At 49.5% G+C, this 12,016-nt stretch overlaps 1 protein-coding gene across 4 annotated transcripts in view; it reads left to right on the forward strand.

Annotated features, from left to right (window-relative positions):
- Positions 1 to 12,016, forward strand: part of NOS1 (nitric oxide synthase 1) — a 139,389-nt gene that overhangs the window by 94,336 nt on the left and 33,037 nt on the right. For all 4 annotated transcript variants that reach the window (XM_061603482.1, XM_061603480.1, XM_061603481.1 and 1 more), the window contains 6 exons: positions 756 to 897; positions 2,347 to 2,486; positions 4,625 to 4,799; positions 5,467 to 5,568; positions 6,045 to 6,239; positions 7,016 to 7,101. In XM_061603482.1, coding sequence (XP_061459466.1) covers positions 756 to 897; positions 2,347 to 2,486; positions 4,625 to 4,799; positions 5,467 to 5,568; positions 6,045 to 6,239; positions 7,016 to 7,101 — 840 coding nt within the window. The remainder of the gene's footprint in view (positions 1 to 755; positions 898 to 2,346; positions 2,487 to 4,624; positions 4,800 to 5,466; positions 5,569 to 6,044; positions 6,240 to 7,015; positions 7,102 to 12,016) is intronic.

The raw sequence follows: 12,016 nt of genomic DNA on the forward strand, positions 1-12,016 counted from the left end.
GTCCTAGGGCCTCAGCATGTCTTAATCCAGCACTCTGTGTGTGAGAGAGAGGGAGAGACGGAGATGGAGACAGAGAGAGGGAGACGGAAAGGGAGAGGGAGAGGGAGACGGAGAGAGGGAGACGGAGACGGAGAGAGGGAGATGGAGAAAGGGAGAGGGAGAGGAAGAGGAAGACAGAGATGGAGACAGAGAGACAGAGACCTTAGCCCCATTTTCCATCCAGTGTTCATTTTTACCCAACCCAATTGTCTCTGCTCTCATGCAAAAACTGCCATCGCACCGAGGGCGAGTGCAAGGATCTGCTTCCCGGTGGACGCTTGGCACATGAGGGCCCCCTTTCCCAACCTTTGGGTCCCCAGATGCTGCTGGACTACAGTTCCCATCATTCTTGACCGTTGGCCATCCTGCCTGGGGCTGATGGTACATCTGGGGACCCAACGGTTGAGGAAGGGCTGCATTAGGGGAAATGGGGCAGTGCCTCGCCAACCCCTGCCTGCCTGCCTTCTTACTTCCAACCAGTCCAGGGGGGCTGCCCTTGTAGAACTCAGCAGGGAGGAGGAGGAGGACAGGGACACACCCCAAATGAGTCAGCTTCATCTCTCATTAGTCCTGGCATCACCTGCTCTTGGCCTCCCTGCCTTCCATGGCTCTGTCTTTTGCTTGAGCCTGGCAGCCCCAGAGTTGAGTTCTGTACCCTTCTCCCTGACTCTTTGGACTCTTCTTTTGAGGAGCCCCTTTCCTTCTGCCTTTCACAGGTCTGCCATCACCATTTTCCCCCAGAGGACAGATGGGAAGCACGATTTCCGAGTCTGGAACGCTCAACTCATCCGATACGCTGGTTATAAACAGCCGGATGGCACCATCCTGGGAGACCCGGCCAACGTGGAGCTGACTGAGGTCAGTGCGTGAGTGCATGCCCGCTCCTCCTCTTCTCCAACCACTACTGCAGAATGGCGACCTTGTTGGTAGACTCCTGTGCCCTTGATTGTGAGCTTCCCATAAGCGAGAGCTATGATATGCAGCATCAGGGCCCTTCCAGCTGACCTATTTCTTGAGCGTTCATCCTGGTTTGCTGGCACAAAGCTTACATAGCTTTGACCATAGTTAGATGAGGGGCTCACAAAGTCCCTCACCCTCCCATGGACCACTTGAAAATTGCTTGGCAGGCCACTTAATGATTTTTTTTTCTGCCTGTTGTAATCTGTTGTACTAGGCACTGTATGATTTTTAATTGTATTTTGATTGTTTCTTTTATTTCCTGTGACTGTATTACAATTTGAATTCCACAGAATTCAGATTGTAAGTGATCTTCACAGACTTGCTGTGGACCACCTGAATGAAGGTCATGGATCACCAGTGGTCTAGGGACTGCAGTTTGGGGATGTCTGGGTTAGCCAGTGCCCAGACTTTATTGGGCATTTGTTCTGATTTGTTTACAGGGTGCTTTGTACGAAGACAGCGAGCACCCATCCATCCTGCACTCATTCTGAGTTGCTTGTGGGGTGTTTCTGCGTCTTCCGGTTAATCGTCAGTTCATCACACGTTTTTGGTGCATTTCCCCACCACTTTCCAAACTGCAAAAAGCCCAGCATTTTTTAAAAAGTGGATTTGCTGCACCAGGGTGACAGTGCTTTAGTCCACTTTAAAGGTACCTTCTCGAACCCCTCCCGCAAACTAGTTACAGTCTGGAGGTACCCTTAGTCATACTCAAAGGGTGGGGAACTGGATCCAGCCAGTACCCCAGTTCTAGATCTAGCCCACCCTCCATGGGCTACTTTTGGCAGGTGGGAGGGGCCGTCCAGCTGTCAATCACCTGATGTCATATGATTCAAACTTCAGAGCAAGAATCCTGATTCCTTCGCAGCCCTGGCTTCAGCTCAAGAAAGAATCTTTTCAGCCGTACCTTGAGTTCCAGCCCGGGGCAGCAAAGGTTCCTGCCAAAAGCAGGGCTTGCTCTCCAGCGCTGACGGCAAGCCCTGCTTTCTGCAGGGATTGGCTCCACTCAGGAGCTCCCAGTCATAACTGATATCAATGGGGCAAGCATAAATTTCCTGGTATGCCCGAGAATCCTTCCCAGAAAATAATAACAGTCTGAAGGTGCCCTCGATTGGAACAATAGGGCTCATCTTCAGACCGAAATGCCCCAAGGCAGTTATTTTTTCCACATTGGCAGAGTGAGGAAGGAAGGATGCTCCCTCTCTCCCTCCCCTCTCTCCCTCTTTCTCTAATTGTCACCCACAGTTTTTTTCTTCCCCGATAGATTTGGCAAAGTGGCTTAACCCAGCCATGCAACTGGTCTCTGCCTGGCTGCTGGTGTCCCAATCTGTGCTCTGTCTTTGGATGCAGATCAGCATACAGCAAGGGTGGAAAGCACCCCGGGGGCGGTTCGACATCCTGCCACTCTTGCTCCAGGCCAATGGCAACGACCCTGAGCTTTTTGAAATCCCGCCCGAGCTGGTGCTGGAAGTGCCCATCAGGCACCCCAAGTAAGTCCAAATGTCTTGTTGCACCGCTAAGGTAGTCTCAGGCTGTCCTCAGAGTCTTTTCAGAGTGAGCTACCAGCATCCTGAGATCTTCTTCTGATGCCTTCTCCAAATCTGAGGGAGGCTGGGAGGGTGATGACCGAGGAGAGGGCCTTTTCAGTTGTGGCTCCCCATTTGCAAAATGTGCTCTCCAGTGTGGTCCACCTGGCATCTTTTTGGTGCTAGGTAAAGACATACCTTTTCTCCCAGGCATTTGATGGACTGAGATGATATTATTTGTATTAATGCGCTGCCAAAGCTTTCTGTGCGGGGGGGGCATTCCTGTTGCTTTATTACGTTGTTTTATGGTATGATGTATTTACTGTTGTTATTAACAGCGTTGTAAGTCGCTTGGGATGGATTGATTCCCTAAAGGAAGCCACAGACCTGAACTCACAAGATCTGAACAGGGTGGTTCATGACAGACACTATTGGAGGTCTCTGATTCAGAGGGTCGCCATGAGTAATCGACTTGGAGGCATATGACAACAGAACAACAAAGTCCCTTGGAGACTTTTGCATAACAAGAAATAGTAGCAACAGCAACATGGCTTTGGGGGGCCACCCCAGATAGGGAATCCTGTTATGTGTGCAGTATCTTACTGTGTGTGCATGGGAAGGGGAAGAGGTTGTAGATCAGGGACAGCCAAAGTGGTGCCCTCCATGTATCGTTGGACTACAACTGGCATGGGGAACCTTTGGCTTTACGGATGTGACTGAACTACAACTCCCATCACCCTGGCCATTGGCTGTGCTTGCTAGGACTGCTGGGAATTGTAGTTCAGCAACATCTGGAGGGCCAGAGGTTCCTCACTGCTGGACTTCAGCTTCCATCACCCCTGACCTTCGGCAATGCTGTCTGTGGCTGATGGGAGCTGTAGGCTCCAGGGGGCACCGTGTTGGCTACCCCCACCGTAGATCATTGCTAGAGCAGGTACTTCGCATGCATAGAACCCCCAGATTCATTTCCTGGCATCTCCAGTTTAAAAAGGACCAGATGGTAGGCAATAGGGAAAAGATTATCTTCCCAGGACCCTGGAACAAGCGTGGGGAACCTTTGACCCTCCAGCTGTTGCTGAACTAGAACTCCCATCTGCCCCAGCAAGCATGGCCAGTGGCCAGGAATGATGGGAGTTGCAGTTCAGCAGCACCTGGAGGGCCAAAGGTTCCCCGCACGTGCCCTGGAAAGCTGTTCCCCAGCAAATTCAAGACTCAACCATCCTATGGTAAGGAGACCAGTGGTTTGATTGCAAAGAAGAGATATTTGTGTGCTTGTGCATCAGAACTTCAGGCTGGCAGAGAGAAAATGTGGCCACCCTTTCCCAGGCCACACCTCCTCTCCTCAGTCTACACACTCAATGGCCCTGCCCTGCCCTCCTTGGACTGTGTCCTTGAACTGTGATCATGCCTGTTGCTTGTCTGGACAGAGGATAGAGAGGTGGTTGTATGTACGTATGTGTATGGATCTGGCTCTTTGTCAGCTCTACACTGCATCAGCAGTGTCCGGGGGGGGGGCTGGAAATTCCTGGGTCTTTGGCAGGGAAGGAAAGTCCTTAGCCAGCAGTCGGGTTGTAAATCTGCCAGGCCTATCCGAAGCGTACTTGCCGAGTCAGAAGTCCAGAAGCGAGGTCAGTGGAGGTCCGGGATCAATTGCCAAGGAGGTCAGTCAAAGAGATGCTGCAGGGAAACTAGGTCTACACAAAGCCACGCCTGACGTTGCAGTCAGCAACAAGCTGCAGCCAAGGTGTGCCTTATAAAGAGCAGGATGGACAGCAGGTGTGAGCCCTCAGCGTTTGGGCCTTAAGGAGACAGGCCTGCCTCTCTTCTGCCTGACCTTCTGCTGTCTACGTTCTGCAGGTGAGGGGGGAGTATCCTGTTCACTCTCTGTGTCTGGCTGCAGGGCCTCTGCTGTCCCTGGGGTGCTCTGGAGCTGAGGGGCAGAAGGAGCTGGATTCTCAGGAGGCTCCTCCATGTCTCCTGCTGCTCCTGGGTCTGCTGCTGTTACTCCCGAGTCGTCCTCATCTGAGGAGTCCTCTGACGGGGCCATGACACTCTTCCCAGTTGAGATGGCCTTGTCTTGCCCTGCCCTCTGCTGTCTGCAGGTTTGCCTGGTTTAAAGACCTGGAGCTGCAGTGGTATGGCTTGCCCGCGGTTTCCAACATGCTGCTCGAGATCGGAGGCTTGGAGTTCTCGGCCTGCCCCTTCAGCGGCTGGTACATGGGCACCGAGATCGGAGTCCGCGACTACTGTGACAACTCTCGCTACAACATCCTGGAGGTAGGGGGGCAGCAACTGCATGGGCCTTACGAGGGGTTTGGAGCACTTCGCAAAGATGATATTGCTGTACCTGTGACGATATTCCTGTAAGGCAGGCCAGTTTTATTAACCCCCGGTTGTAGAAATGAAATCTAAGGGTCAGGGCCAGAGCCAGAGCCAGGCATTACTGCACCCTTGGATGCCACGGGCTTGGCGCAGGCTGGTGTCCTAGGGCCGTAGTGTCATGTCCCCAACACCCCCCCATACAGGCAGTGCAGGGCTGAAAAGCCTCCCCACGGGTCCCACCTACCTCTCACATCCCTGTGAATTATGTGCGCCCTGCGCATGCATGCCTGCCATCAACCAAGATGGCAGCAGGGGCATCAGCTCCTTAGGAAAACCTCTGCCTCCATCTTGGTTAATGGCAGGTACGTGTGCGCTGTGTGCATGTCTGCCATCAACCAAGATGGTGGTGGGGACATCAGCCCCCTTAGGGAAGCCATCACCACCCACCCTTGCCTCTAGCCTCGCCCACCACAGACATGTGGTGTGTGGAAGGCTGCCCAGAAAGGAATGTGGCCCTGGAGCTGAAAAAGGTTCCCTGCCCCTGAATCCTGTACATAGCAATCTACATGTTTGCATTTTTTGTAGTTAAAAAAAAAGGGTTTTCACTGCTGTTCCACTGCAGGAAGTTGCCAAAAAGATGAACTTGGACATGCGGAAGACCTCCTCGCTTTGGAAGGACCAGGCCCTGGTGGAGATAAACATTGCTGTCTTATACAGCTTCCAGGTACCAAGAAACTGTTTCTCAGAAACAATGATGCTTTGGTAACAGTTCAAATGCATCTCTCATAGACATAGCTCAGTGGCAGAGCATCTGCCTTGCATGCAGAAGGTCCCAGGTTCAATACCCGGCATCTCCAGATAGGGCTCCCTGCCTGACTCCCTGCCTGACTCCCTGCCTGACTTCCTGCCTGAAACCCTGGAGAGCTGCTGCCAGTCAGTATAGATGGTACTCAGTTAGATGGACCAATGGTCTGGCTCAGTATAAGGCAACTTCCTGTGTTCCTAGCCCTGCTGGAGCAGGCCCCTAGCCCATCTAGTCCAGCATCCTGTTCTCACAGTGGCCAACCACATGCCTATGGGAAGCACTCGAAGAGGACCTGAGTGCAACATCACTCTCTCCATTTATGCTTCTCCACAACTGGTATTCAATAGCCTTTGTGATTTTAAGAAACCCTTTACCTGGTCTTCCCTCCCCTGCAGAGCGACAAGGTGACCATTGTGGACCACCACTCAGCCACGGAGTCCTTCATCAAGCACATGGAGAATGAGTACCGTTGCCGGGGAGGTTGCCCTGCTGATTGGGTATGGATCGTCCCACCCATGTCTGGAAGCATCACCCCCGTCTTTCACCAGGAGATGCTCAACTACAGGCTCACGCCCTCCTTTGAGTACCAGGTGCTGTTCTCTTCTCAGCCAACCAAATGCCCTGCTCCCGCCTCCGCCCCTGGCCGTGTGGTTCAATATTGTTCCCTACCAGGAGCTCCCCAGCAAGCAAAAGGTCAAGAGACGCAGAATGGCAAAGGGACAATGGGGAAGGGCCATAGCTCAGTAGCAGAGCATCCGCTTTGCACGCAGAAGGTCCCAGGTTCAATCCCCAGCATCTCCAGGTGGGGCTGGAGGAAAAAATATACCTCCTGCCTGAAAGCCTGGAGGGCCACTGCCCATCAATGTAGACGGTACTGAGCTGCATGGACCAGTGGTCTGACTTGGTAAAGTAGGCCTCTTATGCTCTCTGTTGGATGAGATGAATCATTGGGGAAGGGCTGCAGCTCAGTGGTTAGAGCATCCGCGTTGCATGCAGAAGGTCCTAGGTTCAATCTCCAGATAGGGTAGGGAGAGATTCCCTGCCTGAAACCCTGGAGTGCCACTGCCAGCCAGTGTAGGCAATACTGAGCTAAATGGAACAGTGGTCTATCTTGGTATAAGGCACCTTCCCATGCAAAGAGTTAACAGGGAGCACAGTAGTGGGGTTGTAGGCTTCTGCCTCCAAATGTTGCCCTGATGGCACCACAGATGCCCTTGCAATAGTATTGCCTCTGAATCTGACCAGTTGCCGCCTAAGACATACCCTGAAACCAGCTCAGGCTGTGGACATGGTGGACCCCATTCAGTTTCATGTGCAAGCAATTCTTCTCTTCCCTTTCACCCGGGTCTCTTTTCTCTCCTCCCAGCCTGATCCATGGAACACGCACATCTGGAAAGGCATCAACGGCACTCCCACCAAGAAGAGAGCCATTGGGTTTAAGAAGTTAGCAAAGTAAGTGTGCCCAGTTGTGTATATCAGAACCAGAGACAGGTCTGGACGAAGGTGTGGGAGGCAGTGGGGAGCATGCAAATGGAGCATTGGCATGCTGCAGCTCAAGCGTGATGTCAGAGGTCAGCGTCATTGGGTGCCTGCCTGGGCCCAATGCACTGTTCTACTGCCAATTCCTGGAGCTTCCTGGCTCTTGCCTGTTACTCCAAGTCTCTAAGAGAATGAGCAACGAGAGAGTGAGTGAGAGAGGCGGTGGCCATTGGGCTCAAATGAAGCAGCAGACAATGCCTGTATGCATTCGAGAGAAGAAGGGCCAATCAAAGGGCATTGGAAGTGGGATCCTTTGGGGAAAGCACTTTGGGGCACCTTGGTAGGGATCACTCTGTTTCCAGATCATGTCAATTTCACATGTGTTCATTGATTCCTAAGTCGTTCTGCCTTCTTTCTGCATTAACCTGCAGGGTTTTTTTTAAAAAAAAGAAATGTGCATGAAAAATTCTATATAAATACATATTTATTTAATATAAATGTCATATGGCTATTGTATGCCTTGCAGAAAGGCAACTCATGCATGTATATAGCATGGTTGATGGTGTGCCTGGGGTTTTGTTGTTTTATATTTTTATTGATTTATAGCATTTTTATTTTTTAATTTGTACTCACTGCAACTTTGTTGTATTTCCTTCTGTATTATTCTCTTCCCAGCTTTGGGGGCTTGCCCAAATAAACTGATGGATGGATGGATGGATGGAGGGAGGGAGGGAGGGAGGGAGGGATAAACCTCTTCCTGGAGCTGCTCAGGACCTGGATTCACAGCATGGGCTTGCTACCTTCTTCTCCTGAGTAGGGCTGATGAATGGGACAGCTGTATCTGACCTTTGGACTGAACCCATAGTTGCTGCAATTCCTGAGGACCCAGAAGTGATAAGGAGTGGAAGGAGTGCAGAGCTGGAATGGGGGTCTTGACAAGCCCCTAGTATTGGATCCCCATTGGGTGGGATGCATTGTAGGGAACTCTCCACTTGCCTTCGAGAGAATTGCGTCCCCAGGTATCTCATATGAGCAGGAGGGAGGCACCACAGGGTCTTGCCCTAGTTTTGGTTTTTGTTTTAGACAGTTTAAAGGAAACTGCGAGGACGTTCCCAGGGTCATTACTTGAAGTGCAAGTTTTGATCCAGAGCTCAGGGGAGAGGGAGGGAGGCAAGCTTGGCCAACTGGGAAAAGGAACAGAACAATGAACATGAATTAGAGGCCCATTCTCTACATGCAAGCAATAAATGGCTGCATGAAAGAAAAACAAAGCGACCTTGATGGATAGCTAGTGTTCTCTATTGTTGCCTGTGCAGAGGTAGCATTTTTAAATCCAGCTTGGATCTGGGCTGATCTGCTTCTTAACCTGCTTTGGAACTGGTGGCAGAAAACACAAAGGCATTTGAGCTGAGCTGAATGCATGGTATTTATGGAGAATGCCATGAATTCACAGCGAAGGGCCATAACTCAGTGGCAGAGCATCTGTTTTGCATGCAGAAGGTCCCAGGTTCAGTCCCTGGAATCTCCGGGTAGGCCTGGGAAAGGCTACCTGCCTCACATCCTGGAGAGCCGCTGCCAGTCTGTGTAGACAATACTGAGCTAGATGGACCAGTATAAGGCAGCTCCCTATGTTCCTATGAATTAGAGGTGAGCTGAACATTTTCGCTTTAAAATTGGGAGCTCTAGGAGGTGGTATGGCACAGTGGGGAGGAGAGCCTGGCTGGGAGTCCAGAGTCTGTGAGTTCAAATCCCCGCTCGTGTCTCCTGGGTGTGAAGGGCCAGCTAAAGATCATCCCACAGTGAGTGGCTCCGGGGTTATATGCCCTGCCACCTGTGCAGCTGTGGGCAAGCTGCATAGTCCCACAGAGCCCAGTTGCCCCCCAGCCGGCAGTTGCGGACAAGGAAGGGGCCGGCTTGTGCAGCTGTGACAAGCTCGACAGGCCCTCGCCAGCTGGGGAGGACTAGCCTCAGAGGGAGGCAATGGTAAACCCCCTCTGAATACTGCGTACCATGAACACCCTATTCATAAGGGTCGCCATAAGATTGACTTGAAGGCAGCTGATTTCCATTATTTTTCAGGAGGGGGACACAAAAAGCTTCACAAAATTACCCCCTCCTCTTTGGCTTTCCTGTTTTGCAGCTACCAGCTTCATAGTTCGGGCAGCAGCAGCGATCGCACTCCCAAATTAGCCATTTCTTTCCTCACAAGGCTCCTGAGTGAGAGCTGGAAGCTTTGCCCTCGCTCGGGTTTGGCTGTGTCACAGTGCCGCCCCATCAGCACTGAGAATAATGTCAAAATTGGTTGTGAAGATCTTGGAGGCTTCAGCTGATTTCTGTCTCAGATGATCTTCTAAACCCTGGGTTGGAAGATTTGTCTGTAGCGGATTAGGCAAGTTCATGGAGGGTAGCACTATCAATGGCTACTACTAGTCCTGATGGCTTTTCTTATGTTTTCTTTTCTCATGTTTTTATGGTTTGTCAGTTCATGCACAAAACTCCAGCCATTTGGTATCTTAATTTTCTCGGAGGCGTGTTCAGAGAGCGGCTTCATTCCTAGCCTCACCCTCAGCTTGAGAATTCTAAAATAAAAATATCAGTATAGTTTTGAAAGGTTCGCTCTGCCGTCTTGATGCACAATGGTGTCCAATCGTATCCAAACAGACAAAAATCTTCTTGATCTCAGGAACCATCATGTAAAACATCTTAAGAGGTGTCCAAACAAGTAGTGAACAAACAGCTTTCCAAAATATGTAGTAGACATACGTATCAGCCTGCACAAATTTATGTCGTCAGCTTCGGCCTTGAGTCTGTTAACTAGCTAGCAACACGCCTGGTGAGCATGCTCAGTTGTTACTTAATGCTGAATGTCAGCTGGAAAAGAAAAAAGGAAAAACAGGGTGGGGAGGAATGGAGTATCCTGGAGGAGGGCAAGGAAGGCTTGTTAGAACCCTGAACAGGAGCATTCCTATTACAAGGAGAGTTAATTAATTGTAATCTCCATTAATTTTGTCTTAATCTGTTTTTAATGTGTTTTTATACCTATATGTTGTAATCCACATTCACTGGTTTTTAAATGTGGTTTTATTCTGTTGTACACCGCCCTGAGAGCCTGTGGCTAAAGGGCGGTTTAAAAGTGCAATAAATAATAATAATAATAATAATAATAAATAATAATAATATGCTGCAACATTTCACTGAAGGTCCCACCTGCATATTCTTCACTGCAACCCCTTTTTTCTCCTTCCATGCAAGCAAATGTGCAGAATTTACTTCCATATATGAGAAGCAGACCTTCCCTTCATTCTGTTTCCTTGTATGAAACAAACAAAACAAAAATAGGCTGTGGCTGGGAAAATCCCTGAGGAGAAAACACAATGCACGCACTTGCAAAAAAAAACACAAGAGGTGGGTGCTGCAGAGTTAATTCACCTGGGACGACAAAATAGCTTGAGCCAGCCGTGAATGGTAACCAGACTCATTTTATTCAATTCACCCAAAAGTCTGATGAAAATAAAAAGCCAGGTTGAAAATAAAATAAAATAAAACCATTTTCATTTTCTGGAGATTATCCAAGCCACCCGTTGACCCAGTTAAGTTATATTCACCGATGTGTCTCCGGTGGGTTTACAACATTTCTCAATCACTGTAAACGCTTTAAAGGATGCCGTGGTGATTCTCATTTTGGTGGGATTATCTTTTTCGCCTGCTCCTCTATTCTGTACATTTTAAGCTGTTGGTAGAATAAGCTGAACACACTTCCTTTTAAAAAAAATTTTTTTTAAAAGCTGCTTGCATTTCCTTTTCTTCTTGATGCCCTGTTCTGCTTCTTCTCTATATTCCGTTTATGTAAATAATTCTGTTTGAAAGCATCCCTTAAAACAGGGATGAGTTGTGATGTTTGAATAGGACACATACAAACACTGCCCCCTTTGTCATGGGGAGGTGAGAGTGGTTACCTGGGGTGGGGTGGGGTGGGAACACTACTGAGAAATGGGAGGGAGGTACCTTTTGAGGGAGAGAAAGGTATTAGCGCGCTTGAGAAAATTCCATGGTTTGCAGCACTACAAAATAAAATATTTTTAAAACAATCCTAAGGAGGTAATATGTGCCATAAAACCAAAACAAAAGACAGCCCGGTGAGATGCTTGCAAAGCACACACTTTTAAAGAAGTATTATACTACTTTAAACAGGCATGGCTTCCCCCCCCAAAGGATCATAGAATAGTAGAGCTGGAAGGGGACTATAAGGCCATTCAGTCCGAATCCTAGGAACGGTAGTTTATTAAGGTTGCTGAGAGTTGTTAGGAGACTCCTATTCCCCTCACAGAGCTGCAATTTCCAGAGTGGTTTAACAGTCAACCCCTCTTCTCAGTGAACTCCAGGAATTGTAGCTCAAGAGAGGTCTCCTAACAACTGTCAGCACCCTCAACGAACTACAGTTCCCAGGTTTATTTCAGGGAAGCCATGACTGTTTAAAGTGGTATGATACTGCTTTAAATGTATAGTGCAGACAGGTCCTAAACGATCAGAGGCACTTGCTGTTAGGAGCACCACTTTTCAATTACTTGTGACATCCTTACTTACCCACGGTCATTTTCACCTGTGCAAAGGTTATGTTCGATCTTGACCGGGGATGGGGAACCTGTGGCCCTCCAGATGATGTTGGACTACAGCTCCCATCATCCATCAACATTGGTCATATTGGCTGGGGCTGATGAGAGTTTGAGTCCAACAGCATCTAGAAGGCCACAGGTTCCCGATCCCTAGTCTAGACACTGTCTCAGGACCTTTCCACACATTAAGTGAAAGAAAATCCAGGTTTGCCCTTGCCTACTGACCCCTTCCACTGAGTGTATGTGTAAGATATATGTTCTTCTATGGATGGGGG

The sequence above is a fragment of the Rhineura floridana genome, chromosome 19, assembly GCF_030035675.1.
Source record: "Rhineura floridana isolate rRhiFlo1 chromosome 19, rRhiFlo1.hap2, whole genome shotgun sequence".
NCBI lineage: Eukaryota > Metazoa > Chordata > Lepidosauria > Squamata > Rhineuridae > Rhineura > Rhineura floridana.